This window comes from Staurois parvus, unplaced genomic scaffold, assembly GCF_062004578.1.
Source record: "Staurois parvus isolate SC_StPar_1 unplaced genomic scaffold, SC_StPar_1.0 ptg000289l, whole genome shotgun sequence".
NCBI classification, from domain to species: Eukaryota; Metazoa; Chordata; class Amphibia; order Anura; family Ranidae; genus Staurois; species Staurois parvus.
In genome coordinates, this window is record NW_028318085.1 from 927,096 (window position 1) to 954,866 (window position 27,771).

The window sequence follows — 27,771 nt, forward strand, 5'->3', positions numbered from 1 at the left end:
GGTATTTTTGTTCTGTACTTGCAGGGCCTATACAGATATAAAACGTAGGGGAACGTATATGCATTCCGGAGAGGTACTACATATATTATTTTATTTTGTCCAGAGATACACTTTAATTCTTCCCTCATTCACACTGATAAAGGGGATGGGGTCAGGGCCATATTATGCAACACATGGCAGATTCTCTGTTGAGCAATCCCTTTGAAGGACAGTGCGGTCATGGTCTTCTGAAGTCACACTCTCGCCTGTTTACCTACCGACCTTTCTCTTTTCCACAGATATGGTTGAGCCCTGTACAGATTGGTTCACGTGCCCTCGGGGATTCCGCTGTGTGCCTCAGCGCAAGCTTAGCGCCTTCTGTCTGTCACCTTGTCACAGCACTTTCTGTCAAAATGACGGCATCTGTATACATCGCAAAGGCCAGGATCCTGCGTGTCAGTGAGTAGGATAGTCACCAGGATTTGTTTAGCTTTTATTTTCATATGTCATATCCATTGATGGATATCAAAATTTGTTCATCTCCAGATCAAGAATCACCCTTACAATTTTTGTTTTGTTTTTATTTTTGTGTCCCCATTGGGGAGATCTTCTCTCCCTTCCGTTCCTTGTAATTCCCATACAAGGAATGGAAAGTAGAATCGCCACCAAGGCACGGGGAGCAATATAAACATTTCAGTAGTTCTAAGCCTCTTCACCCTACTGTGTGATTTCATGTTTGCCAAGGTTCCCCATGAAGAGGTTTGTCATCACTACCTGTTCCAACATGAAGTGAGGGATAATCTACACAATAGGGACACATACAGTAATAAAAAAAACTGACAGGGGTTCTAACCCCACTGTGTACTATACAAAAATCAATGTTTGGGCCGAAGTTGAGATTTAGGTTCTCTATTGGGAACCCTCTAACATGCAGGGGTTAGATCTACTGTTGCCATCGCCACTACCATCACAAATGGGGGAAGCTGGACCACTCTGCTGTTTACATCTATACTGACCACATACCATAACGAGGTACAACTGTAAAACACACCGCTTATGGGCCCACAGAACTGTTACCATGTTATAGCTATAGATCTGAACAGCTCTGCCATTATCAGCATGAACACGTTTTGTTTCAATCATGGTTCCTCTTTAATCCTTTCTTGTGTTTCTGATTGGTGCTACATATAACTAGAAATCATCGGTCATTTTAATCCAATAAGATATTATTACATAAAGCCCCCTTTAATAGCCTCACATTAGATCTGTGGCACTCTCCTCCCTTTCCAAGTGTCTTAAAGACTACTCCAGGGATCCCAATGACCCTAAAGAAAGCTGCTTCTAAAAATTTGGATTTAAAGCCGTATCCTTCCAACTTTTGGGTCCAACGTTTACCAACAGGTTTATCGTCAACTGTTTTGTAGTTAACAGACAATACAGTCCCTTTGTTGCATTAAAATCCTAAGTAGTGTCATCAGCCCTACCCAGTTCTGCCCCTGCTGGACCCCCCATCTGTGGCAATTCACATGAGAACACCTGAACTGTGCAACCAGCTTTATTTCATCTGCATGTCTTCCAGCAGCAGCAAACTAGTGGTTGATTGTAAGGAGCACAACAAAAAAAACGGAAATTTAATTGCACCAGAGTGCCTGTTCCATTGTCTGAAATACCTATATTCTGGATACATCACTAAACTGTTTTAATAAAATAAATTGCAATAATGCTATTTTTGTATATTGGAACTTATAGCAGCAACACACCTTCCATAATGCCCTGCTAGCTTGGGATTTCACCTTCCATTTTAACAGGTTACATTAATACTTCATTGTTGGCTAATTGTTCCCCCCAGTTTTTTTTTTGTATCTTTGAGGCTCAGTAAGTCCCCCACTCCCACCGCCTCTCACTTTGACACTGTAATAAAGTGAATGATATATGCTGGTTACTCCAGTGGGTAGATCCCAGCACTGGAGTCCATGAGACAGCTAAGTTGTCATTCTTCTGCCAAGCAGCATCTGCCTATACATAAGATTTCAGTTTTGGGTGGACTTTAAACTTGTAGATGTATCATCATTTTATTAGCTCCTTTTCCACTGTCGGTCATGTGCATATTGCTCTGATTTAGCCCATTCTTTTCCTCTTAGGTGCCCTGTTGGCAGAGACTTTTGGTACATGGGACCTGCTTGCGATTACCGAATGACCCATCACCGCCTTGCCGCCATTGCCTGTGCCGTTGTGTTCTGCATCATAATTTGCGCTGCGGCAGCTGTTTTTATCCTGGTCCGCAGGTTCCAGACACAGATCCTTCAGCAGAAAGTGGCTCAGACGCAGAGCAGGTAATTTGAATACAAATAGGTGGCATCTAAAAGAAATGGAGCATTTGTAGCAACTCCTTTTATAAATTTATAAACTCCTTTTATCTTAGAGATGGAATGTGCATGATATACACCAGCTACTTCCACGTCCAGGTAACTCACTAATTATTGACATAAAGGATGACAGCCCCAGAGCCTTCGCCTCCAGCAATGGCAGATTCCGTTATCCTAATTGTACAGTACAGGACATAGGCTGAGTAGTCAAAAATCCTGGGTTATAGGCAGGTACCATCAGGTAATTGGACACTGGAAACCCCTGGGCATACCCCTATAACCGTACCCTGCTCCATGAGACCTCAGTTTTTCGCTAGAGTCCTAGGGTGATGGACCTCTACTTCTCGTAATTAACTCTGCACTGTATTCTAACAACAATAGAAGTAGTGTATCCTAATTGGTGCAATCTTGGAAGCCGTACCTGGACCCCACACCATGGGAATGACCTGTAATGTTGCTTCAGGCACTGTATCGTACCTTGGCGCTGAGTGCATGTAGTTAGCTGTCAGGTCCAGGGCCATGTAGGCAGGTGCAGTGTTCTTTATCCACGGCAGGTGGCGCTCAGCTGAAGCAGCATTGAAAGAGGAGAGGACGCCAGGAGGAACCTGTTTCTCTATGGTTTCCTGGGTCACTGGGGAAGTGATCTAGTTGGATGCTGTTGCCCCATGTGACTCTGGTGGCCATCTTGGGTCAGGCAGATTCTGTTTAAGACCCTGGCTCCCAGGTTTGGTATGCATTTTGCGAGTGGACAGTGCAGGGAAAGGTTATCCAGCTGTCAGGGAAAGTGAATAGCGGTAGGGAAAGGTTCCAGACAAGTAGGGACAGGATAGGGACATGCTATCCTTTCCAGAAATCCTCTCAATTGGGCACAGACCAGCCAGGCTGCATCGCACCCTATGAAACAGATGCTGTCGGCACTCAGGACCTACTCCGCTCTGCACTACTGTTCAGAACTGTGAGTGTTCCCAGCTGAGTGCCCTCCTGTCAAGCTGTTTGTATCTTTGGGCTGTGACTTCAATACAGGTTCTGTCATTTACAATTGAACTATATGTGTTTACTGCCATGGCACCACGCTGCGTTCACCCACAGCCATGCAGAAGAGAGTTCAAATACAAAGTGTACAAAGTCTCTGGGGTAAATCAATTCCAAGTATCAATGTGCTCCAATGGCTGATTCCTACCGACTACTCAATGGTCATCAGAAAAGGAAAAAATCATGTCACTGTTGGTACATACTAAGGAATCAAGTGCCTTTATCACAATGAGAGACCAATATACTGATGGAGTATATATATATACAGTATACATCATTATTATTATCATTATAATACAGGATTTAAATAGCGCCAACAGTTTACACAGTGATTTACAATCTAAAGGGAGACAGTAGAGTTGCAATATGATTAAATACAAAAGGTTCAAAAGCATACAATCTAATAGGATGGGGCAAGTGGTACAAAAGGTAAGAACTGTGGGGGATCACCATAAAAGTGAAAAGTGTAGGAAACAGCTGGACAGATTGGGATAGGGAGTTCCAGAGGATGGGAGAGGCTCTGGAGAAGCCTTGAAGACGAGCACGGGAGGAGGAGACAAGGAAGCTACAGAGCAGGAGGTCTTGGGAGGGGCGGAGAGGATGGTTTGGGTGATATTAGGAGACAAATTTGGTGATGTAGCTCGGTGCAGACTTGTGAATGGCAATACATACATTTTCCATATATGCTGCAGAGTTGTATAGACCCACTCGTGACAGGTTCTCTTTAAAAACACTAATGAAAATGACTTTGTACTTTAAATGGACTTGTTGCCATGACAACCTGAGATTGGCTTTATTGGTTGTGTCTTGGGTCGGCTATAAAAGGTTTATTAAGTTATAGAACATTGGGTTGTCCTTCTCGTAGTATTTGCTGTTTCCTCTTTTACAGTAGAGAAGTGAAGCGTGGGTTCTCTGGGCAGGGTTCTTCCACCCGTCAGCCTTGGCACTGTAATGAAATGCTTCCCCTGCTCAGCCTGGCTGCATTTTGTATTCTAATCACCTGCATTGTACGCTCCAGAAAACCTTGCGTGCCCCGATCGCCCCCTGCTGGTGAGCATGGATTCTCAGGATGCGCGGGCGAAGACAGCGGCAGGGTCTGGCTAGGCTATCTGTTGCCATGGCAACCGCTGAGGAGAGGCGATTCTGGGAGTAGTTTAAAGCTTTTCTGAAAGCTGCACATTCAGCTCTCATCTAAAATTCCCTTTTTGTCCTGAACTTTCCAGACTATAGACAAGGAATCACAACTGCTGCTGTCAATTGTCTCTGATTCACAGAGAAAGTCCCTCTTAGGGCTCATCCGCAACCCCTCTGAAAAGCAATCTGCGGTGGTTCACTTTCCAGAGGACAGATGGCTGGGAGGCAATATGTTGCCCCCTTACCGCCTGTTTTAACCCTAAAAGGTCAGCCCCGCTGCACCAAAACCGTGTGCATCGCAAAGGAGCCCTAGAGGCTCATTCACACTCAAGGGTAAGAGGCGGTAAAACCTCAGAGTTGAGCCAAGCTTTTAACCCCCCCCCCCCCCGCTAAGTCCCGCAAGGGACTTGATAAGACGCATGTACGCAAAATGCGTTGTCCAGGTTACCGGCCTCCATCCCAGCTTGTGTTCCAATGCTGGATCCTCCCTCTCGCTTCTTCCGTAGACCATGGTGATGGCATCCCGGGACGACGCGGTCACATGTTCCTCGCAGTGACAGGAGCATTCTCTGCCTCAAGCCATCTCCATCGGAGCGGACGGGGCGTCTATCCTGACCCAGGCTGTCCTGTTACACACACTGGCTCTTCCTTGTGATCTACATTTATTCCAATAAAGGTACATCTCCCAATGACTGCAAGAACTCCTACAGAGCTGCTTTTTTGGAGGCTCTAGGGCGCTTGCAGAGCGGCCTCATTCACTTGAATGGGTCATACTTGGCAGGTGCTACACCCACCAACCATGACAACGTGTATACAGTGCCTTGAAAAAAGTATTCATACCTCTTGAAATTTTCCACATTTTGTCATGTTACAACCAAAAACGTAAATGTATTTTATAGGGATTTGATGTGATAAACCAACACAAAGTGGCACATAATTGTGAAGTGGAAGGAAAATGATAAATGGTTTTCAACATTTTTTACAAATAAATATGTGAAAAGTGTGGCGGCATTTGTATTCAGCCCCCCGGAGTCAATACTTTGTAGAACCCCCTTTCCCTGCAATTCCAGCTGCAAGTCTTTTTGGAGATGTCTCTACCAGCTTTGCACATCTAATGAGGGACATTTCTGCCCATTCTTCTTTCAAAATAGCTCAAGCTCTGTCAGGTTGGATGGAGAGTGTCCGTGAACAGCAGTTTTCAAGTCTTGCCACAGATTCTCAATTGGATTTAGGTCTGGACTGTGACTGGGCCATTCTAACGCATGAAGATGCTTTGATCTAAACCATTCCATTGTAGCTCTGGCTGGATGTTTTGGGCTGTTGTTCTGCTGAAAGGTGAACCTCTGCCCCAGTCTCAAGTCTTTTGCGGACTAACAGGTTTTCTTCTAAGATTGCCCCATATTTGACTCCATCCATCTTCCCATCAACTCTGACCAGCTTCCCTGTCCCTGCTGAAGAAAAGCATCCCCAGAACATGATGCAGCCACCACCATGTTTCACAGTGGGGATGGTGTGTTCAGAGTGATGTGCAGTGTTCGTTTTCTGCCACACATAGCGTTTTGCTTTTAGGCCAAAAAGTTCAATTTTGGTCTCATCTGACCAGAGCACCTTCTTCCACATGTTTGCTGTGTCCCCCACATGGCTTCTAGAAAACTGCAAGCAGGACTTCGTACGGCTTTCTTTCAACAATGGCTTTCTTCTTGCCACTCTTCCATAAAGGCCAGATTTGTGGAGTGCACAACTAATAGTTGTCCTGTGGACAGATTCTCCCACCTGAGCTGTGGATCTCTGAAGCTCCTCCAGAGTTACCATGGGCCTCTTGGCTGCTTCTCTGATTAATGCTCTCCTTGCCCGGCCTGTTAGTTTAGGTGGACAGCCATGTCTTGGTAGGTTTGCAGTTGTGCCATACAATTTCCATTTTCAAACTGTTCTCCATGAGATGTTCAAAGCTTGGGATATTTTTTTTTATAACCTAACCCTGCTTTAAACTTCCCCACAACTTCATCCCTGACCTGTCTGGTGTGTTCCTTGACCTTCATGATTGTGTTTGTTCACTAATGTTCTCTAACAAACCTCTGAAGGCTTCACAGAACAGCTGTATTTATACTTCGATTAAATTACACACAGGTGGACTCTATTTACTAATTAGGTAACTTCTGAAGGCAATTGGTTCCACTAGATATTAGTTAGGGGTATCAGAGTAAAGGGGGCTGAATATAAATGCACGCCACACTTTTCAAATATCTATTTGTAACAAATTGTGAAAACCATTTGTCATTTTCCTTCCACTTCACAATTATGTGCCACTTTGTGTTGGTCTATCACATAAAACCCCACTAAAATATTTTTACGTGTTTGGTTGTATTTCAAGGGGTATGAATATTTTTCAAGGCATTGTAACTCCTGCTGCGACTGCGACTTTCCATGGTTCTCTGCGCTTTGCTTTAGACTTCTATTATATCCTGCACAAGTGATGCACTTTCAGAAAATGCACCAAACCTGCAGGATATAATAAAAGTCCATGGCTAAGCGCAGCAAACTTGCAGGAAAGCCGCAGGTATACTGCACTGCACCCTCGGTGTGGGTAAACCGCAGCGCCTCAGTGTGAAAGCAGACCTATACTATTATGACCAGTGTATTGCTTCACACTGACCTGAAGATCTCTTATTTCCTGCTGCTGGCCCCACTCTGGAGACTGCTAGCCGGGATAAGAGGTGGAGTGCAGTTGGTATCACTCCGCATGGGACAGGAGCCGGCACTACAGAGGAGGCATCGACTTATTCGGCTCATGCTCCCTTCTACCGCTTCAGTTTCACAAGTAGTCCCTCTGCATTGCACTCTGATGCTCTGGGATGGCGGGTCAGCAAGCTCAGACCGCGATCCACCAGTCACCTGGCCGAGATCTACTAGTAGATCGTCACCTACGGGTTTGCTGACTCCCCGGTTTTCACAGGGTTTTCTTTCCCGAGTCCCAGAAACCAAACGCAACATTGGCGAGTAAAGAAAGGTGAGTATATGATGCTGCGGGTGGTGGTGGTGGGTGGTAACTGATCCTTTTTACTTTTTTCTGCATGAGCCAATGGGAAGGTCACTTTAAGAAGATCTAAGTTGACTTTGACACTGTGTCTGTTCTCAGCTACAGGAGATTCAGCAGATTTGATGACGTCCCCACTCATTTCTGGTGTCCCTCTCAGACGTGGCTTACAACCTCGGCCTCCATCAACTCTCTGGACAATCCGGCTTTCAGCAGCTCTGAAGAAGTCTTTCCCCTGCAGGCCCTGGGGAGCTGTGTGTGTGGCTGTCAGGACGGCGCCCGGAATAACGCTCCAACAAACCCAGCCCAGCAGCCGCCACGAGCCCCTCCCAGGTACCATTCACCATTCTCTACGGGAATTATAGGTTGGGGGGGGACTATTCAGGAAAGCTTGGGATAACAGGATTGGAAAAGACAAGGTCTGAAAAAGTTATAATAGGCATTTCCTGTCCACTCTACAGCCTTTTGCAGGTAATAGCTGGCTGTGTGAAGAGCCATGACAGCCACTAACAGCCTGTCACAGTTGTCACACCCAGCAGCAGGAATCAGTAGATTCCTGCTTCTGGGATTTACCATGGGAAAACACTCATGTGAATGTAGCCTTACACTGCTCCACACTCACCTGACATCTAAGGACTAAGTCACATGAGCATACCTATCTATATAACCATGCGCAGGGCCATCTTTGCCCTCCTGGGATGCACAGGTGTTCTGTGCAACCGCATGCAGGCAGTCCCATTCATTGAGTTTTGGCTGTGCCTGTTCTATGTATCCTTGTACAGGCAGTCTCGGTCATGTCTTTTGGGAAACAGCCACTAGTTCCAATTTGACAACCGTTGTAGGTGTGCGTCTCTGAATGCACCCTGCTTTTGTTCATGTGTTCGGGGACATGCTCCTGCACATGCATGGCTGCCAGATTGGGACCAGTGGTTGTGCCCAGTCCATATCCATGTGCAGGCAGTCCCATTCATGTCTTTTGGGAAACAGCCACTGATCCCAATTTGACTACCATTGTGGGTGTGTGTCTTTGAATGCATACTGCTTGTGTTCATATGTTCGGGGACATGCATCTGCACGGCTGCCAGATTGGGACCAATGGTTGTGCCCAGTCCATATCCATGTGTAGGCAATCCCATTCATGTCTTTTGGGAAACAGCCACTGATCCCAATTTGACAGCCATATGGGTTTGTGTCTTTGAATGCATGGCTGCTAGATTGGGACTAGTGGTTGTGCCTAGTTCATATCCATGTACAGGTAGTCCCATTCATGTCTTTTGGAAAACAGCCATTGGTCCCAATTTGACAACTGTGTGGGTTTGTGTCTTTGAATGCATACTGCTTGTGTTCATGTGTTCGGGGACATGCATCTGCACATGCATGGCTGCCAATTTGGGACCAGTGGCTGTGTTAGCTCCATGTATCCGTGTGCAGGCATTCCCATTCATGTCTATTGCATCCTGTCCAGGCAAAGACAACCCTTCAAACAGGTATATGGATAGGTATGCCCGTGTGAATGAGGCCTTAGATAGTGTATACCCATGAATCTCCAGTAGAATGCAGCAGCTCAGCTCAGTGGTACTGACAGGTGTGGCTGGACTCCATGTATCTGACAGTCTAAGGCAGCCCATAGATGATTCGGTTTTCTTTCCTTCCACCACATGTAAAAAAATCCGACATGCTGGTTGTACCCAAGTTGATTGATAGATCGACTTGGGTACAATCAGCCTACCCATACATGGATCAAATCTCAGCTGGTCCCTGCTGAACCGGCCGAAGTTCGTTCCATGTATGGCTGGCTTTAGACTGTCTGTGTTGCCTCTGGAAGCCAATGTGATTCTTGCTTTCCCTGTACTGGGAGAAGAAAAGAGATTATCAGGTTGCTTTCCCCAAATGAATTGTCTATGTAAGCTTTGTCCTCCATCAGCCTGATGCCGGCGGTCCGGCTCGTTCCTCGCAGTCTTGTTATCCCCTACAGTAGGAAGTTTAGAACTTTCCTCGGGATCACTGCTAGCTCAGCCTGAGCCGTCTCTTTCTAATAGTCATCATCTGATTCTGTAGTCGGGAGAGGAATAGCAATGTCTTGGCAAAGAAAAGTCAGACACAAATGTGTCATTTGCATGTCTGTGATTGCGCACATGCGCTCAGCGGCGGCTGGATGTGCAGCGAATGTTTAATCAGTCATCTTTCCCAGCAGTCCAGCACTGCGGGGGTTACTACATCCTCCAGCAGCTCGGAGACCCCGCTACCTTAGCTGTGGAGGTATTCTGAACGTGCTGGAACGCCGTGCTGTGATTGGCCGAGCTGTTGTCATGGTTATACTCCTCTCCGAGCTGCCAGTGTTGCGGCTGCTACTGCAGGGAGGATGTGGAGGGCAGGAGTGTGGCGGGATGAGGGGGGGGGAGATCAATGGATGTGCAAAGAGATTCACACTGAGAGGACACATGTAACCCCAACAGACTGGCACACGGCATGACCTTTCACACACGTCAACAGACAACGCCGTGTTCTACATCAGAAGACCTGGAATAAGCAGCTCATTGATTACATTTATTTATTTATCACCAACAATTTACATTCATATCAATCACTGCCATCAACGAGCTTACAATCTAAGGTTCCCGGCTCACCTACATACAGACATACTAGGGCCAATTCAGACAATTATTTATTTCAGGTAGTTATATAGCGCCGTCAATTTACGCAGCTCTTTACATATATATTGTACATTCACATCAGTCCCTAACCCTCAAGGGGCGTACAATCTAAGGTCCCTAACTTACATTCATACATACACATACAAGGGAAGATTTAGACAGGAGCCAATTCACCTATCAACATGTCTTTGGAGTGTGGGAGGAAACCGGAGTACCCGGAGGAAACCCACGCAGGCACAGGGAGAACATGCAAACTCTAGGCAGGTGGTGCCGTGGTTGGGATTCAAACCAACGACCCTATTACTGCCAGGAGCCAATTAACCTACCAACATGTCTTTGCAATGTGGGAAAACCAGAAGAAAGCAATGCAAGCATAAGGGAGAACATGCAGACTCCATGCAGATGTCCTGGCTGGGAACCGGACCAAAGAACCCATAATGCAAGGCAGGAGTGCTAACCACTAAGTCACTCTGCTGCTCATAATGCCAGGGGAATGGCAGAATGTGTGACAGATACAAGGTCCAGAAGTCATTTGCACCTTCCCGAGAGGCGGAAACTTCAAAAAGCTGTATATTTGTGAAGAGACTCGGACTCACTACAGTCACAGCCATAGATGAATCGATTTTCTTTTCCTTCAATTCCCCCATCAACACTGACTGTGTTCATGCCTCCCACAATGCTGGGGGGGGGGGGGGTGCACAGGGAGTCTTCCTGGCCGGCAGAACACAATGATTACTACTAGTGGCTATAGCTGCCAGCAGTAATTGCATGTTAAAAATCCAACAGGCTGGTTGTACCCAATTAGATCAATGGATTGACTTGGGTACAATCAGCCTGCCCGCACATGGATCAAATCTTGTCGGGTCCTGCTGAACCAGCTGAGATTCGATTTATCTTTGGCCTGCTTTAGAATGCAAAATGCACCAGATCCTATTTTTGACATCACATACACTTTACTGGGGGCCCTGTTGCAAATTTGGATCCACTGCACTGTAATACTTCACAGCAGTATTTCCAGTGTAGTAGTAAGTGGAGTAGGGGTGTAAGGTCAGTACTGCGGACTGTACTTTAATCCCTAGACATAGCAAGCTAGTAATCCAGAGTCAAGCCATAGATGAATCGATTTTCTTTTCCTTCAATTCCCCCATCAACACTGACTGTGTTCATGCCTCCCACAGTGCTATTGTGTTCTGCTGGGGGCGGTGCACAGGGAGTCTTCCTGGCCAGCAGAACACAATGATTACTACTAGCGGGTGTAGCTGCCAGCAGTAATTGCATGTTAAAAATCCAGCTGGCTGGTTGTACCCAATTAGATCAATGGATCGACTTGGGTACAATCAGCCTGCCCATAGATGGATCAAATCTCGTCCGGTTCCTACTGAATCAGCTAAGATTCGATTTATCTTTGGCCTGCTTTAGAATGCAAAACGCAGCAGATCCTATTTCTGACATCACATATTTTGGCTCCACTGCACTGTAATACTTCACAACAATATTTCCAGTGTAATAGTAAGCTTTAAAGTCTAACTCCAGGAATTAAAAAAACATTTGTCCTTGCCATAGCCGCCCCCCCCCCCCCCCCCCACACACACTGTAAGGGTTAAATGCTTCTTATGGATAGGGGGTGCAAATAATAAGTTGTAAATACTTACCTCCTCCCTCACTCCAGCAGGGTCCCTTCAGCACCGTAACCCGTCCACGGCAGCCTGCACACGGCACTGGTCACACTCCAGCCTCCTCGGCATACAGTACAGGGTTAATGTCCATGTGTTGTATGTGATGATGCTGAGGCTCTGCTCATAGATGAGAGCTTCAGGCAGAGGAGGGGAGTGCTGGGGTGTAAGGTAAGTCATTCTGCCTATACTGTAACACCCAGACCAGGGTTTGTTAACTGGGCTTCTGCCGCGACCTACCCATCCATCGCAGGCAGGTGATGGGTGGATCACATTCCTACCTGAATGACCCTCCATCTCCTCCTCCCACTGCAAAGCAGCACAGGGAAGCAGCATACTTAATTGTTCTTCCCTGTTTCCTGATGGCCCTGCTCTCCTGTCCATCCCAGACAAGGAGGGCTAGAGAGTGAGGGTGGAGGATCGGCAGGATCAATGCACCTGAATACGTACAGCAGCTTCCCTGCGCTGCTCTTCACGAGGAAACCACCTTTGCACTAACGACTACTAATCCCTGTACTGTGCCCTCCTGACCCCGGTATTATGCCCTGTGACTACCCCTGTACCATGCCTTCTCAACCCCAGTATTATGCCCTGCTGCCCCCCTGTACTGTTCCCTCTTGACCCCAGTATTGTGCCCTGTGACTACCCCTGTACTGTGCCTTCCCAACCCCAGTATTATGCCCTGCTGCCCCCCTGTACTGTTCCCTCTTGACCCCAGTATTATGCCCTGTGACTACCCCTGTACTGTTCCCTCTTGACCCCAGTATTGTGCCCTGTGACTACCCCTGTACTGTGCCTTCCTGAACCCAGTATTATGCCCTGCGACTATCCCTGTACCGTGCCTTCCCGACCCCAGTATTATGCCCTGCGACTACCCATGTACTATTCCCTCTTGACCCCAGTATTATGCCCTGCTGCCCCCCCATACTGTTCCCTCTTGACCCCAGTATTATGCTCTGCTGCCCCCTGTACTGTTCCCTCCTGACCCCAGTATTATGCCCTGCTGCCCCCTGTACTATTCCCTCTTGACCCCAGTATTATGCCCTGCTGCCCCCATGTACTGTGCCCCCCACGCCAGTATTGTGCACTGCTGCCCCGCTGTACTGTGCACACCCCCCCCCCCCTTCAGTATTGTGCCCTGCTGCTACCCCTGTACTTTGCCTTCCCGACCCCAGTATTATGCACTGCTGCTCCCCTGTACTGTTCTCTCTTGACCCCAGTATTATGCCCTACTGTCCCCCTGTACTGTGCCCCCCAGGCCAGTATTGTGCCCTGCTGCTACCCCTGAACTGTGCTATCCTAACCCCAATATTGTGATCTCCTGACCCCAGTATTGTGCCCTGCTGCTATCCTGGTAGTGTGCCTTCCTGACCCCGGTATTGTGCCCTACTGCCTCCGCCAAGACCCCAATATTGTGCCCTGCTGCCCCCCCCAAGACCCCAGTATAGTGCCCTGCTGTTAACCCTGATGCTGTGCCCTCCTGACCCCAAATTTTGCTGTCCTGCACCCCTGTGTTCTGCCATGCTAGACCCCCTGGATTCAAGTTGAACCTAGAATCGAGCATCCGTGTAGAAAAGGCAAGCACATGTTTCACATAAAGGAGGTAAGTTTTAATATGTATTCTATTATTTATCGCTATTTCTAATAATAATTGTTGGTATATCAAAGATAGATGAGCTCTAAATCTGAACATTAAACATGAATTTAGGGGTTCCCCGAGATCCCTTTTTGCCAAGGGTTCTTCCACGGTAAAAAGATTTAGAAACCCTGCCCTAGACTTAACAAGCATTGAACCCCTGCGGGGGGGAATGGGATCCACTGAAAGGGATTATTTTAAGTAGAAAAGGGTCAAATTACCAGTTTTTTTTTTTTGCTGCCAGTGTCCTGTTGGCGAGACTTCCCTTTACTTCCTGTCCTGGAGATACAATAGGAAGTAAGAGGAAATCTCCGCAGAGTTGTGACTGGAAGAGGAGTCCTGATTGGAATATTGGATTTCCCATCACTTTCTCTAGAATGCTGGTTAGTTAATTGGCTCCTCTCTAAGTGGCCTTAGAATGTGTATGTAGGCATGTGAGTTAGGGACCATAGATTGTAAGCTCCTTGGGGGGGCAGGGACTGATGTGAATGTACAGCGCTGCAGAATTTGTTGGGGCTATATAAATACATGGAATGAAGTAATAAGTCAGTTTAAATGATGACATTTGCCCTTATTAAAGTCCCCTTTCCTTCCCTATGCTGGTCCCCGTCTCCAACTTCTTTGGCTTTTCAGAGCTTACACAGCATTCACTTTTTCTTCTTTCATCATGTGTCCAGTCCTGCCTCCTGGGGTACCATAGGAAGCTGTCACTTTGCCATAAATAGGCATTTTCCATTTCCCCCTTTTGTCTGTGGCCTCTGCAGTGCGTCTCTGACAGGGACGAATTTAATAGATAGCTGTGATTTTTGCCGGTTAATTAAAGGCTTATTTCCCTGCTGCGTTTTTCCATCCTGTGCTCCATTAAACAGACATGATGGAATCAGGAAGAGTGTCTGATTGGCATAAAAACAAACAAATCAATTAGCACTCAGCAAAGCATGGCCTGACTCCCTCCATGTGGCCGCATAACCTGCTTCACCCCCCAGGTGCTCTGCAACACCTCAGCAGGGAGGCAGAGATTCAGGTCAGGGGGCAGGTAGTGCTGAATTTAAATATGGATTTTTTTTTTTCATTCTTTCTCTCACTGACTTGGATTTTCAGAGTGATCTTAAAGGGGTGTTGTGGATCATGTGAAAATGCAATGCTTTTATGATTTTATTTTTTTTTTAATAAAAACTCAGGTCTAAACTTAAGCTATAGTGGATTTTCTTTTACAAAGAGTTTTATTATGGAATAGGAAACAGCAAAAAAAAAAGTCAGTCAAAAACATATGGAATGACCAGCAGAAATATACCATGAAAAAAATTCAATGGGTAATACAGAATATGTACTGGTGAGAAAACATGAGAAATGAACTGCGTACATAAGTGCCATACAGAAAGAAAAGGTAATAAATTGCAAAAATGATAGACATTTGGAAGCTATAGTGGATTTTCAAGCAAATGATCATATGAAAATTTGTACAAAAATTCTCAGTACATTCAATGGCTTGACAAATGTCGCTCGAAGGTGCTTACAAATATATTTTGTTTTAACGTTCGATTTTGGAGTGAATGGACTTTCTCAAACAAAAACCACATTAACTGATAGATATTATTTCGTTCAAGAAAAAAAATTTCCATCCTGCTCCTTTGAATTGTCTCGTCACTGGGGTCGAAAACAATTGTTCATTTGGCCTCACTATCAATTAGAAATTCAAATTTATTTATGTTAGGTACTTCTATAGTGCTGTCAATTGCTTTACATATATATTGTACATTCACATCAGTTCCTAACCCTCAAGGGGTGTACAATCTAAGGCCCCTAACTCACATTCATACATACACATACTAGGGACAATTTAGACAGGATCCAATTAACCTACCAGCATGTCTTTGGAGTGTGGGAGGAAACCCACACAGGCACAGGGAGAACATGCAAACTCCAGGCAGGAGGTGCCATGGCTGGGATTCGAACCAATGACCCCAGTACTGCCAGGTGGAAGTGCTAACCATTTAGCCACTGTGCTGCCCACAAATGATTGTTCTTCCAACAATTCTGAACGAAACTCTACTAGTGTATGGCCAGCTTTAACCCTCTATGGTCTCTCTATGACACAAATATTCAGATCTCAGAAAATAAGCTGTTGGGTCAGTCCATTCAAAACCAATATTGCAGTGATTGTAAACCCTCACCAAAACAACCCAGTGTAAAATAGCAATGACAGGTAAACCATTTGTGTATAGATATAAAAAACATTATAAATACCCTTTTTCCTTTTTTAAAATAAGTGATCACATTCCCTCTGTTCTCAGATGGATAAGAGCTAGAGGTGGAGAAACAGCAGGACACCGATCTTCCCAGTGAAAGGCTGTGGGTGGGTGGTTGTCAGGACAAGTCTGATAAATGGAGGAGAGCAGGCTGAGTTCTCAGAACAACCAGAAAACTGAGCATGTTGTGTTCTCCTGCTTAGTGTGGTCAGTTTTTAATAAGAAAGCAGAGAGATGGGCAGGAACACCAGTGATTTCACACAAGGGAAGGAATACAAAGAGAACAGGACACTCCTTCATACAAGTACATGTTACAGCAGGCACAAATCAGGAATATGAAATGTTGGGTTTACATATTCTGTAGATGCTGGAGAATGAAATCACCTGGCAGTTTTTTTTTATATTTCCCAGGGATTCTATCACTTGGCTTGTACCAAATCGTTGCAATGAGATCCCAGGGGTTGCCCCATTGCTGTGGCCATTAGAAGGGGCCAAGGCTCATCTTTCTGGATTTTTTTTGATAGATGGAGAATGTAACAGGAGGAGCTGGGGCACACAGAACCTTTAGATGGACAAGGAAAGAGTCGGGAATTACGATGGCACACTTAGAGGATCCAACACATATAAAGTCCAATTCGAGCGCCAGATAAGCCTCCAAGAGGCCAAAGCTTTCAATGAAAAAATTGGTTTACTGTAGGAAAAAAAAGTCTAACATGTTTCTGGAGCCAAACACTCTCCCTTCATCAGGGCTCAGGGATGTCGACTGCACTGCTCTATGCTACTTTTCAACACTTTTTTTTAAACCATTCCAAGCTGAAAACCACAGATCTGTCTAGTATCTGCCTATTTATTTAAAGTAGAACAGAAAGGCAAAACTTTCGGAAGAAGAAACAGCAGCACACTGATCTTCCCAGTGAATGGCTGTGGGAAGGGGAGGAGTTCTCAGCACAGCCAGAAAACTGACCACACTGTGCTCTGCCTAGCATGGCCAATTTTTAATAGAAAAACAGAGGGACTGGCAGGAACACGAGAGATTTCACAAAAAGGAAGTAATACAAAGAGAACAGGATACTTTTTAATACAAGTACATGATACATCCGGGCACAGATCAGGAATAGGAAATGATGGAGTAACATATTCTTTAACCATAGTCGAATTTCCTAAGCCCTGATGAAAGAGCAGTCAATCTGGCCCCAAAATGTGTTGGGTTTGAACCAGTTTAATCAATGGTGCAAGCCCCAGGGCTATCCAAAGACATGCTGGTAGGTGAATTGGCTCCCGTCTATATTGTCCCTAGTATGTGTATGTATGAATGTGAGTTAGGGACCTTAGATTGTACACCCCTTGAGGGTTAGGGACTGATGTGAATGTACAATATATATGTAAAGTGTTGTGTAAATTGACAGCACTATATAAGTACCTGAAATAAAATGATCCTGATCGTTGCCATACTACTTAGTAAATCCCTGAACAGGTCAACTGCCTCATCAGGTATCACCATATCCCAGGTACCTGCTTGTGCCATGATAGCGACTTGTCAGAGCGAAACCAAAGTCAAGCAAAGGATTGAGCTTATACTCAGAGGTGAACGCCTGTGTTCATGAGCCCTTACCTCACCTACAAATGAACGCACACTTTCTGCGTTCAGGATCGTGCACCCACATGGATGTCAAATTGCTAGCAGTGGCCGTGTCCGTGGAGAGGTTTCTGTGCTGGGAACATGCTTACTGTGCACCCCAACACAGTGATTGAGCCATCACAGTCTCTAGCAATGATCAGGAGCTGGCAGGACAGTCAATCACAGTGGTCACATGATCCGACAAACCTTGTCTTGCTCCCCCCCTCAGGCGTAATAGTCCAGTTAAGGGGATGCCAGGGCTTGATGGTAAGGGGTTAACAGAACAAAAACAAAAAAAATGTAAAAAAGGGTTTTCTCACCTAAGTACACCCTTCTACCTGCATGCCTGAGCTATTGACAGGTGGATTCAAGGAAGTAAATGCTACATGAATCATCTGCCCTTACTCAAGATGGCTCAAAAATGCTAGGGGGTGTTTTTCAAAGTGATTTCTCAGCAAAATAATTAAATAACATATTTGGTTTGTGGTGCTCAGGCACAGCGCAGTTCCACTTTAAGTATAATTCATTGTTTTATCGAATTAGCCAGATTTTTTGAATTTTCCATTTTGGTTTCAGATTTAGTAGTCAGTGGAAGGTAACAAATTTTCAGCAGCATTGCCCTTAACCACTTCCTGTCCGGCCGTTGTATATAAACGGCTGGACGGTGGCAGTTCAGGGGCGGGTTGCCTTTCATAAACAGCGCCCGCCATTTTGGACTGTGCGTGCTCCCTGGGAGCGTGTGGCACCGTGATCACCGATTGCTGTACGGGACCCCTGTGTGAGGTCCCGATCATGTGATCACTGATTGGCCAATCAGTGATCACATGAACAGTAGTAAGCAAGATGTCACTTGACATCATTGCTTACTATGTGTGAAATTTGTGAATGATCACAGAGATCACATGGTACAGGGCTATTCACAACAGCCTTGTACCATGTGACAAGCTGTGACCAATCACAGCTCAAACAGTATTTTTTCAATGGCTGCAAGAATGCAGCCAAAGAGAAGGAGAAATGATTGCTTTTACAGCCTTTATGGGTGTAAAAGCAATCAGTGTAAAAAAAAATCTTCATCACCCCCCACAAGTAGTACAGTGTCACTATGGTGATACTGTACTGCTAGGGTGACAGTATGTAAAAAAAACAAATAATATAAAAAAAATAAAATAAAAATGTAAAAACTTTTTTTGAATAATTGTAATTTTTGGTTATAAACTAATTTGGGTTATTTTTTTTTACTAAAAAGATAATTGAATTAATTTTGGCCAAGATTTATGAAGAAAGAGTATTTATTTGCAAAATTTTATAAGAAAAACACTTTTTTTTCAAAATGTTTGGACTTTTTCATTTATATAGCAAAAAAGAAAAATCCCAGCGGTGAATAAATATCACCAAAATAAAGTTTTATCTGTCTCAAAAAATGCTAACAAATTCATATGGGTACAGTGTTGCATGACCGCGCAACTGTCAAAGTGTTATATTACTGAAAGCTGAAAATTGGCCTGGATAGGAAGGGGGTGAAAGTGTCCGGACTTGAAGTGGTTAATCTCTGGGGATTAACAGTATGAATGAAGGCTATGCACAGAAAGTGCCGACTCCATGCTTTACTATAGAACATGAGAGCCTTTCTACAGACGAGGTGGATCCAGTGGTTTCTCGGTCATTCTTTGCATGTACAGCTTGCGTGGCTCAGTTGTTATAGAGCAGCTTTGTTACAGAAGTATTATTGAGGAACTAACACTTTATACAGAAAATAACAATGTATGCCGGTTACATATGTGGAGAGGATTTCAGAACAATTTTATTATCTGCTTCTGTTAGGGTTTATGCACATTGCTTTAACATGTATAAGAGCCGTGTGTACAGCCAGCTCTACAGCTCATGTATATGGCCACCTGTGGCTGAACAACATAAGGGTCAGGCATATTTCTCTGCCAGGGAATCACGTGTCCCATAAAGCCCCCCGAGACAAGTATGGCTGCGTACCGGGTTCTACATCTGTACACATGCACTGGTTTTTGCAAGTACCGATCAACCATAACTATATGACCATTCACCTAATATTAAGTAGGTCCCATTTTGCAGCCAAAACAACCCTAACCCATCAAGGAATGGACTCCAGTAGACCTCTGAAGGTACGCTGTGGTATCTGGCACCAAGCTGTCACTAGCAGATACTTTAAGTCCTGTAAATTGCAAGGTGGGACTCCGTGGATCGGACTTATTTTTTCCAGCGCATCCCACAGATGCCTGATTGGATTGAGATCTGGAGAATTTAAAGACCAAGTCAACACCTTGGACTCGTAGTGTTCCTCAAACCATTCTTGAAGCATTTTTGCAGTGTGGCAGGGTGCATTATCCTACTGAAAGAGGCCACTGCCATCAGGGAATACCATTTCCATGAAGGGGTGGTCAGCAACAATGTTTAGGTAGGTGGTACGTGTCAAAGTAACATCCGCATGAATGGCAGGACCCAAGGGTTCCCAGAACATTGCCCAAACCATCACATTGCCTCCACTGGCTTGCCCTCTTCCCATAGTGCATCCTGGTGCCATCTCTTCCTGAGGTAAGTGATGCACGCTCACCCAGCCATCCACATGATGTTATAGAAAATGTGAATGATCAGATCAGGCCACCTTCTTCCATTGCTCCGTGGTCCAATTCTGATGCTCCCACTCCCATTGCATGGCTTTGAAACGTGTCATCCTAACTGGTCTGCAGCTTCGCAGCCCGATACGCAACAAATTGGATTGCCCATATTTTTCTTTCCACACATTTTTGGGGACAACATGTTCACTTGCTGCCTAATAGATCCCACCCACGTTCAGATGCCACTGGAATAAGATAATGTTATTCATTTAACCTCTTCATGCCGGCTGCACACAAATGTGCGGCCCTCCCGGCATCTGGGCCTAGACACCGAGCGGCCGCACATTTGCATTCTATTAAAAAAGGACATATGTGTCGAGAGCGCATGCCCTGCGCGCTCCCAGCACACGTCTTGTGTCATGGAAAGGTCCTGATCTCCTCTTTCGATTGGGACCTTTCCCGATCACGTGACCACCGTGACGGCGCGTCACAGTGGTCACAGGACCCTAAACCCCGCCTCCCGGCTTCTGGAACCCTTAAAGGGCCGGGAGGCGCCGGTGTGAAGGGGTTAACCTGTCAGTGGTTGTAAAGTTATGGCTGATTGGTATATATCCACTTGTGGCTTCTGGGCATTAAAATACGCTCAAACTTTACGTTGTATGGGCACAGGGGGCCATGGGCATGGACCTTTACAAAGTATTTGCAGAGATGTCAGCAAGTTTCAGACAGCTTTGTTAGGACTGTTTGTGTAGACTGCAACTGCAGTTGGGAGATGGTAACACACAAATCTAAGTAGGAGTGTTAGGTGTCACAGCAAAGTATATATAAAGCCAAGACTTTAGAGCAAGGAAGAGTTAAAACTGCTGTCAGTGGGGTTTTTTCACCACCTTTGTTTTATTAAGTCCTCATGCAAGCTGGACGTTTTTACAGCGGCTGTTTTTGGCTTTTGACAGTCTTTTTCTACAGCCAGTATACCCCCCAGCATGTTATCCTATGTGTCCATTTCCGGCGTGTTATCCTGTGTGTCCATCTCCGGCGTGTTATCCTGTGTGTCCATCCCCGGCGTGTTATCCTACGTGTCCATCCCCGGCGTGTTATCCTACGTGTCCATCCCCGGCGTGTTTTCCTACGTGTCCATCCCCGGCGTGTTTTCCTACGTGTCCATCCCCGGCGTGTTATCCTACGTGTCCATCCCCGGCGTGTTTTCCTACGTGTCCATCCCCGGCGTGTTTTCCTACGTGTCCATCCCCGGCGTGTTTTCCTACGTGTCCATCCCCGGCGTGTTTTCCTACGTGTCCATCCCCGGCGTGTTATCCTACGTGTCCATCCCCGGCGTGTCTTCCTACGTGTCCATCCCCGGCGTGTCTTCCTACGTGTCCATCCCCGGCGTGTCTTCCTACGTGTCCATCCCCGGCGTGTCATCCTACGTGTCCATCCCCGGCGTGTCATCCTACGTGTCCATCCCCGGCGTGTCATCCTACGTGTCCATCCCCGGCGTGTCATCCTACGTGTCCATCCCCGGCGTGTCATCCTACGTGTCCATCCCCGGCGTGTCATCCTACGTGTCCATCCCCGGCGTGTTCTCCTACGTGTCCATCCCCGGCGTGTTCTCCTACGTGTCCATCCCCGGCGTGTTCTCCTACGTGTCCATCCCCGGCATGTTCTCCTACGTGTCCATCCCCGGCATGTTCTCCTACGTGTCCATCCCCGGCATGTTCTCCTACGTGTCCATCCCCGGCATGTTATCTTACGTGTCCATCCCCGGCATGTTATCCTATGTGTCCATGCACACACAGACTGTAATCAATGTTTTTTGGCAGGGATGTTTATTGGCTGGACAAAAAAACCCAGGACTAGTGGGTTTCTAGGGGAGTTTTTTAGCTGTAAAAACGCTCTAATGTTGAAAAACGTGGTAAAACGTCGCAAACCGGCGTTTCTGGACTTTTTTTGCCCCAAAAAAATTTTTGGGGGTAAAAAAAAAAAAGCTAAAAACCGCAAAGTTGGGAAAACACGACTAAATGCTAATGAAAAAACGCTAAAAACACCTGAAAAACTCCCATTGTTAACCTGACTTTATACAGCTAATGTTACCAGTGTTGTCCTCATGCAAACGTCCCGTGTGCATGAGGACTAAAGCAGAACTAAAGGCATTTAACAAAGACAGCGAGCCAGTGGACTATTATCCAGGGGCGGACTGACCATTTGGAAACTCGGGCACTTCCTGAGGGCCCGGGGTCAGTAGGGGGCCCCATGAGATGCCCCTGGTACCTTTTTCATAGCCTTTTTTGAGTGTGGGCAAGGACACAGGGGCCCCATGATCCCCTATTGCCCGGGGGCCCCATGAGTTGTCAGTCCGCCCCTGCTATTATCACATAAAAGACATGCTTCTGCAATAAAATACACCTACCTGCTTGCTTTCAGTGTTCTGCACATGTGGAGCTCGGCTTACATCACAGGCACGGTCCCTGTGTGCCGGGATGGTGAGTTAATGTCATCCTGCCCTGGCCAGCGGAGGTACATGAAGACCAGCACCTGGGAAGAAGATGCTGGGGCCACCAAGGGACCCAGACTGTTAGAGAAGTTGGTGCCTTTAGCTCCGCTTTAAGATTTCCCTTCACTCTCTGTCCTGTAAATTCAGCAGGAAATGACAGTATGAGGCTACGTTCACACTAGCTTTGTCAGCAGGCATCAGGCGTTTGGGAAGCATTTTTAACGCTTCTTAAAACGCCTAGGAAAATTCTGCACATGGCAGCACACAGTGCTGTTCGCACTGAAGCGTTAGCGACACGTAAAAATTTACGCCTCATATTTAGTCAGGAGGAGTTGAAGCCTCCCATTCAAGTCTATGATGACCCTCCTCAAATGCCTGGCAAGTGTTTGCGAGGCGTTTGTGGAGCGTTAATACCATTAAACTTCATATTAGGTGCTTGTGGTGCGGTTTTAACGCTTGGCAAATGCCTATCAAATACCTCAAAAACGCGCATAGGGCATTTGGGGAGTTTGAGAAGCATTAAAAATGCTTCCCAAATGCCTAGCGCTATATGGGCGCTTGGCGAGCCTTAGAAATGAGTCAAGTGTGAACGAGCCCTATCTCCCCAATAGACAGTTGTTATAGGAACAAGTCACCCCATTGCAAGATTCCCCTCTATTCTCGCTCTGGAATGTTCGATTTAACCTTGCTTTCATTTCTAGAGACAATGGTGATTGGGAAGATGAGAGAGAGTGAATCTTCCTAATTTGGAGAAAGGCAGCAACAAAACCCTGAAAGTTGTTTGAATCCCTCTCCACTCTATCCAAATCTAAAATAAAACGTTTTGCCTTTAGTTATATCTCAAAAAAAAGAACTAAACTAAAAAAAAACAAAAAAGATACACCTGTATAAAAAGAAAAAAAATGTTACCTTTCCCACCACTCTCGTTTCTAGACTGGCACTTTAATTCAGTAACAATCTTTGAGACATTCACTGAGAAACTGACACTTCCTGTTGTGTCAATCTCTGGTGTCCCCCGCAGCTCTCACTGGTTCCTCCTGCCAACCTACATGATGGAAGAGAGCTGGAGAACCCACTGAACACTGCAGGGTTGATAATAACTTCACCCTGGATTACACGCTACCTACCACCAATCTAAGGAGCAGGGGCGGACTGACCATTTGGAAACTCGGGCACTGCCCGAGGGCCCGGGGTCAGTAGGGGGCCCCATGAGATGCCCCTGGTACCTTTTTCATAGGCTTTTTTGAGTTTGGGCAAGGACACAGGGGTCCCATGATCTCCTATTGCCCGGGGGCCCCATGAGTTGTCAGTCCGCCCCTGCTAAGGAGGTACTAATACATTCACAGCCAACGTAAGGCAACACTTCACGCTCAACCAGCAATATAATGCTGCAATGATGAACAATGTATGAGAACACAACGCCTCCTTTGTGGTGACCGGGGACTTTTAGAATTCTAGAAAAGCCCTTGAAAGCAAAAGAATACTAAACATAGGAAAACAACGAAATTGGTGTAATGAGATATAAATGAATGTACTACCACCGCACTATCTGGTGTAGGCTTGTCATTTATTTTTGTTGTAAATTATAGACACTGGAGTTCCCCTTTAATACTCCTGGTATTTCTTCTGCATGTGACAGCTGACATGGTGGAGCAGCGACATTTTATAATCTTGTAAATTTTAGAATGTTAATATAAACACAACTTTGCTGTTTCCAGGCTGGAAACGAGCTGCAGCAGCGTCAATGACCTGATGGTTGATTCTGGTAAGGCAAGTGACGTGTCAGTGTGCAGCTGGCCGATGGAACCGATTCACTGGACTCCATTCCCTATCCTGCACCAACTCTCTCTACAGTCTCCAGTAAGTGGAGCCCCATAGTGGTTGTGTTTGGTAGCGACTGTTTTATTTGTGAGTATAGCCTGAAAATGCTTCTGACCGCCATCAAAATGTCAAAAATTATTCAATATGGGAAAACGTATCAAGTCTAAGGCGGCACATTGCAGTATTCCTTCCTTTAGGTGAATCTCTACTTTGCCCATTCTAGACAAAGTAACAGGTTCACTTTAAAGCCTAATGCAGGCCATACATGAGTCGAATTCCGAGCGATTTTTCGTCCAAAAATCAAAAACATCATTCGCTCGGTAATCCGATGGTGCCATCAGTGATTTCGAAAATCGGTTCACCCCATATAACAGGCAAAACTTCTGTTCCTTCCAGGTCACGGCTCATGTGCATATTCTTTTTGGAAAAACGATCGTACGATTTGACCATCATGGAGTCGAAAATCAGTAGTTTTTCACGAATTTTCCTACATGCCGATCACCGAAAATGGGAGGAACCACGAAAATCGGCCAGTGCCATTGACCCACTAACAGAGCGAAAATCGGCCAATTATTCTTAGGTCCCATTTTCGGATGACAAATCGGTCGAATTTCAACCCATGTATGGCCGGCATAAGTCTAGGCTTTAAAAAAAAAAAAACCAAACAGCAGAAGGGACAATACTTATATTTAATGCAAAGTGTCCCTTGTGCTGTTGCTGGCTGTCGTAGTTGGAATCCTTTGTCCTCTTCCCTCCCATACCAATACCTGTGCTGGACCTGTGGCAGGCGCTCAACAGTACCAACTATGGTCACCATTTCCTCCCACCCTCCTCCAATCATACAATCCATACTACAACCTTCATGGAAGCTATATTACGGCTTATATGAATAGAAGAGGGGGTGGAAAAGGCAGGCATGGCTGGTTCTCTTGATGAGTGCTGATATTAACCCTTTCAGCACCAGAAGCTTACAACTGTGAGGCATGGGAGGGGGGGGGGGGGTGAGCACTATGGATTGCCCTGCAACAGTGGCAGGTGGCCCTGCACTGTTGCTTGGGTCATGCTCCTTCATGTCCAGAAGTACTGGGTATGTCCTGAAGCTAAAGAGAGCTGCGGGGTAGAAAAGACAACGTAAGTGTTTGCTGAGTTGGGACAATAATACAAACATGTTGCTTGGACCTGATTGGGCAAGGGCAGAAAGACCAGCTTTGCTTTAATGAGAATGTTTAGTGGTTTTGTAAATGTACGGTCTTTCTTTGTTAGGCCCAGGACTAAAAAAAGTTTCCTTTTTTCTTTAGGTGGAGTAAATTAATTACATATTATGCAAACCTTTTTTCTGCTGTTGTAAAAAGCCTGTTTATAGTTTTCAGTAGCTCAAGACAAAAAGCTATACACACGTGAATAAGGCAGAGTGCTACTCCTCCTCCCTTTGTGAGGGCTTCTGTCAGTGGGTTTTTGTGTGGGTCAAAACTGCTGCAAGGTAATAAAATGCAAAAGCAGTCTGATACAGGTCCATGCAGCTTAGGAGGAGGTTAAATGCACTTGTCAGTTTGACTCAGAAGAGTCAAAAACTGATGTCAAATGCCCATCAATGCAAATCCAAAGTGCATCAATGCAGACCCTAAGGCTTCATCCAAGGTTTCAATCAGTATGAGTGCCTGAAAGATAATTATTACTTCTGCGCTCTCTCAGCTTAATCCATAGCGCTCTGGGAATTCTTTGTCATTTATGTGCATTTGTTTAACAAAGATAGCATACAGCACATGAGCAATAAATCTAACTGTCGAAAAAAAAGTTCAGTTAGTAGTAATTTTTTTTTAAAAGGTGTTGAAAAACCTGTGTGCTTCATAATAAATACCTAAAATGGTAAAGTGCTTATTAGCTTTTTCCTACATAGCCCAATTACTATAAGAAGTGATTAAAGCCCAACTCGGGGGGGGGGAATTCCCATACAGTAGGGCTGTGATCACACTTGCATGGGTTAACTGCTCTTTTTTTTTCTAGGGGAGAGGAGAGCGAAGATATACTTACCTGATCCTCCCAGAACAAGAACGGCCTGGCACCCCCACGCTCCAGCAGTCTTGGAATAGTGGACTGTTCCTGCCGTCATCACCCCCAGAGCAGGCTCCATAGACCAGGAACAGTCCACCGCTGGATCGTGGGGGAGCGCTGTTTTCCAAAGACTCGAAGGATCGGGTGAGTATAAGCTTTCTGCTCACACCTAGACAAAACTAGCAGTTGGGCACAACCCAACTGTAAGGGAACTTTTTTTTTTTTTCTTTTGCCCGGAGATGTTTTAAAGCAAACCACAACTACATCAGTATTCAGTAGCGATGCTGTATATTCATCAACCAGTAAATGGCACTGTTTTATAGGTTTGTAGCTGTGTCTATGGTAAACTAGATGTCTTTTCTCAGAATAACCTTTCCTGTTTCCTTGTTGCAGTGAAGCAGAAAAGACAGAGTATACCATAGATGCAACTACAGACTTATAAACACTGCCATCTACTGGCTGAAGTAAATATCTCTACTGAATACTGATGTAGTTGTCGCACAAAATACATGAACACTGTATCCCAACAAAATCAAATTGGGCTTTAAAGCAAATCAAAAGAAAAAAATCCCATCCTAGACACCCTCCCATGCCTTGTCTTTACCATTGTTCTCTACAAATTTGGGGTTTTAGAACATTGTAATATTATACCTGCCTATCCACAATGCAGAGTTTGGGATATGAATAACCAATCACCCGGCACAAGCACTGTCACATAAAGCAGGGCACGACCTGTTCTGGTGACTTTATGAAGTACATATAGGTGCCTGGGGCAGGGGGACTGGTGATTTTATTTTTCTGACGGGTGTGTTTAAGACCGCCCACTCTGTATAATAGCAAATGATGGAATAAGGCAGCTGGACTCACATGTTCTCTTTCATTCCAGTTCCACGCTCGCAGGCCCCACTCTTATTTCGAGGGAATGGAGCTGGTCAACACAGAGCGGAGCTGGACCGCATAGACGCAAAAATGAGATGAGTTTTTGGGAGAGGCTCCTGAGAATATCTAACGAGGAAACTAATGGTGGTGCATATATACTGCACAATCTGACCACTTTCCTCACACGGTGCCGACCCTGCAACATTACCAGATACTGCAACAATACTGAGTGCACGGACTAAAGACTTCAGATGATCAAGTACTGTGAAAAGCTGAGGTCATGGCAACGGACTGTGAGGTCATAGCAACGGACTGTGAGGTCATAGCAACGGAATGTGAGATCCAGCGCTGTATAGACAATACCTGGATTCACAAGTGGGGGAAAAGGAACACTGGATGAATTATGTTCTGCGTGTAGCACTTATTGTGGTGTCCATCATGTGATTGCTCAAACACCCATACTGACTGTTACAGACTGATGTATCATGTCACAACCATACAGTGAATTCATACACTCCTGTCTTGAACATCCTTGCAATAGATAAAACAATTAAGATAACACTGA

The 27,771-nt window shown here is 45.6% G+C and overlaps 1 protein-coding gene across 2 annotated transcripts in view; it reads left to right on the top strand.

Annotated features, from left to right (window-relative positions):
- LOC149458284 (uncharacterized) overlaps positions 1-27,771 on the top strand; it is an 80,325-nt gene extending 52,554 nt beyond the window's left edge. Inside the window, exons 6-11 of one of the 2 annotated variants that reach the window (XR_016313476.1) lie at positions 279-438; positions 2,121-2,312; positions 7,648-7,878; positions 24,173-24,314; positions 26,280-26,471; positions 27,214-27,771. Coding sequence is in view for 1 of the 2 variants with exons in the window: in XM_089682418.1 (XP_089538544.1) it covers positions 279-438; positions 2,121-2,312; positions 7,648-7,878; positions 24,173-24,314; positions 27,214-27,288 (800 nt within the window). In the remaining variant the exon portion in view is untranslated. The remainder of the gene's footprint in view (positions 1-278; positions 439-2,120; positions 2,313-7,647; positions 7,879-24,172; positions 24,315-26,279; positions 26,472-27,213) is intronic. The other variant, XM_089682418.1, reaches the window with a different exon arrangement.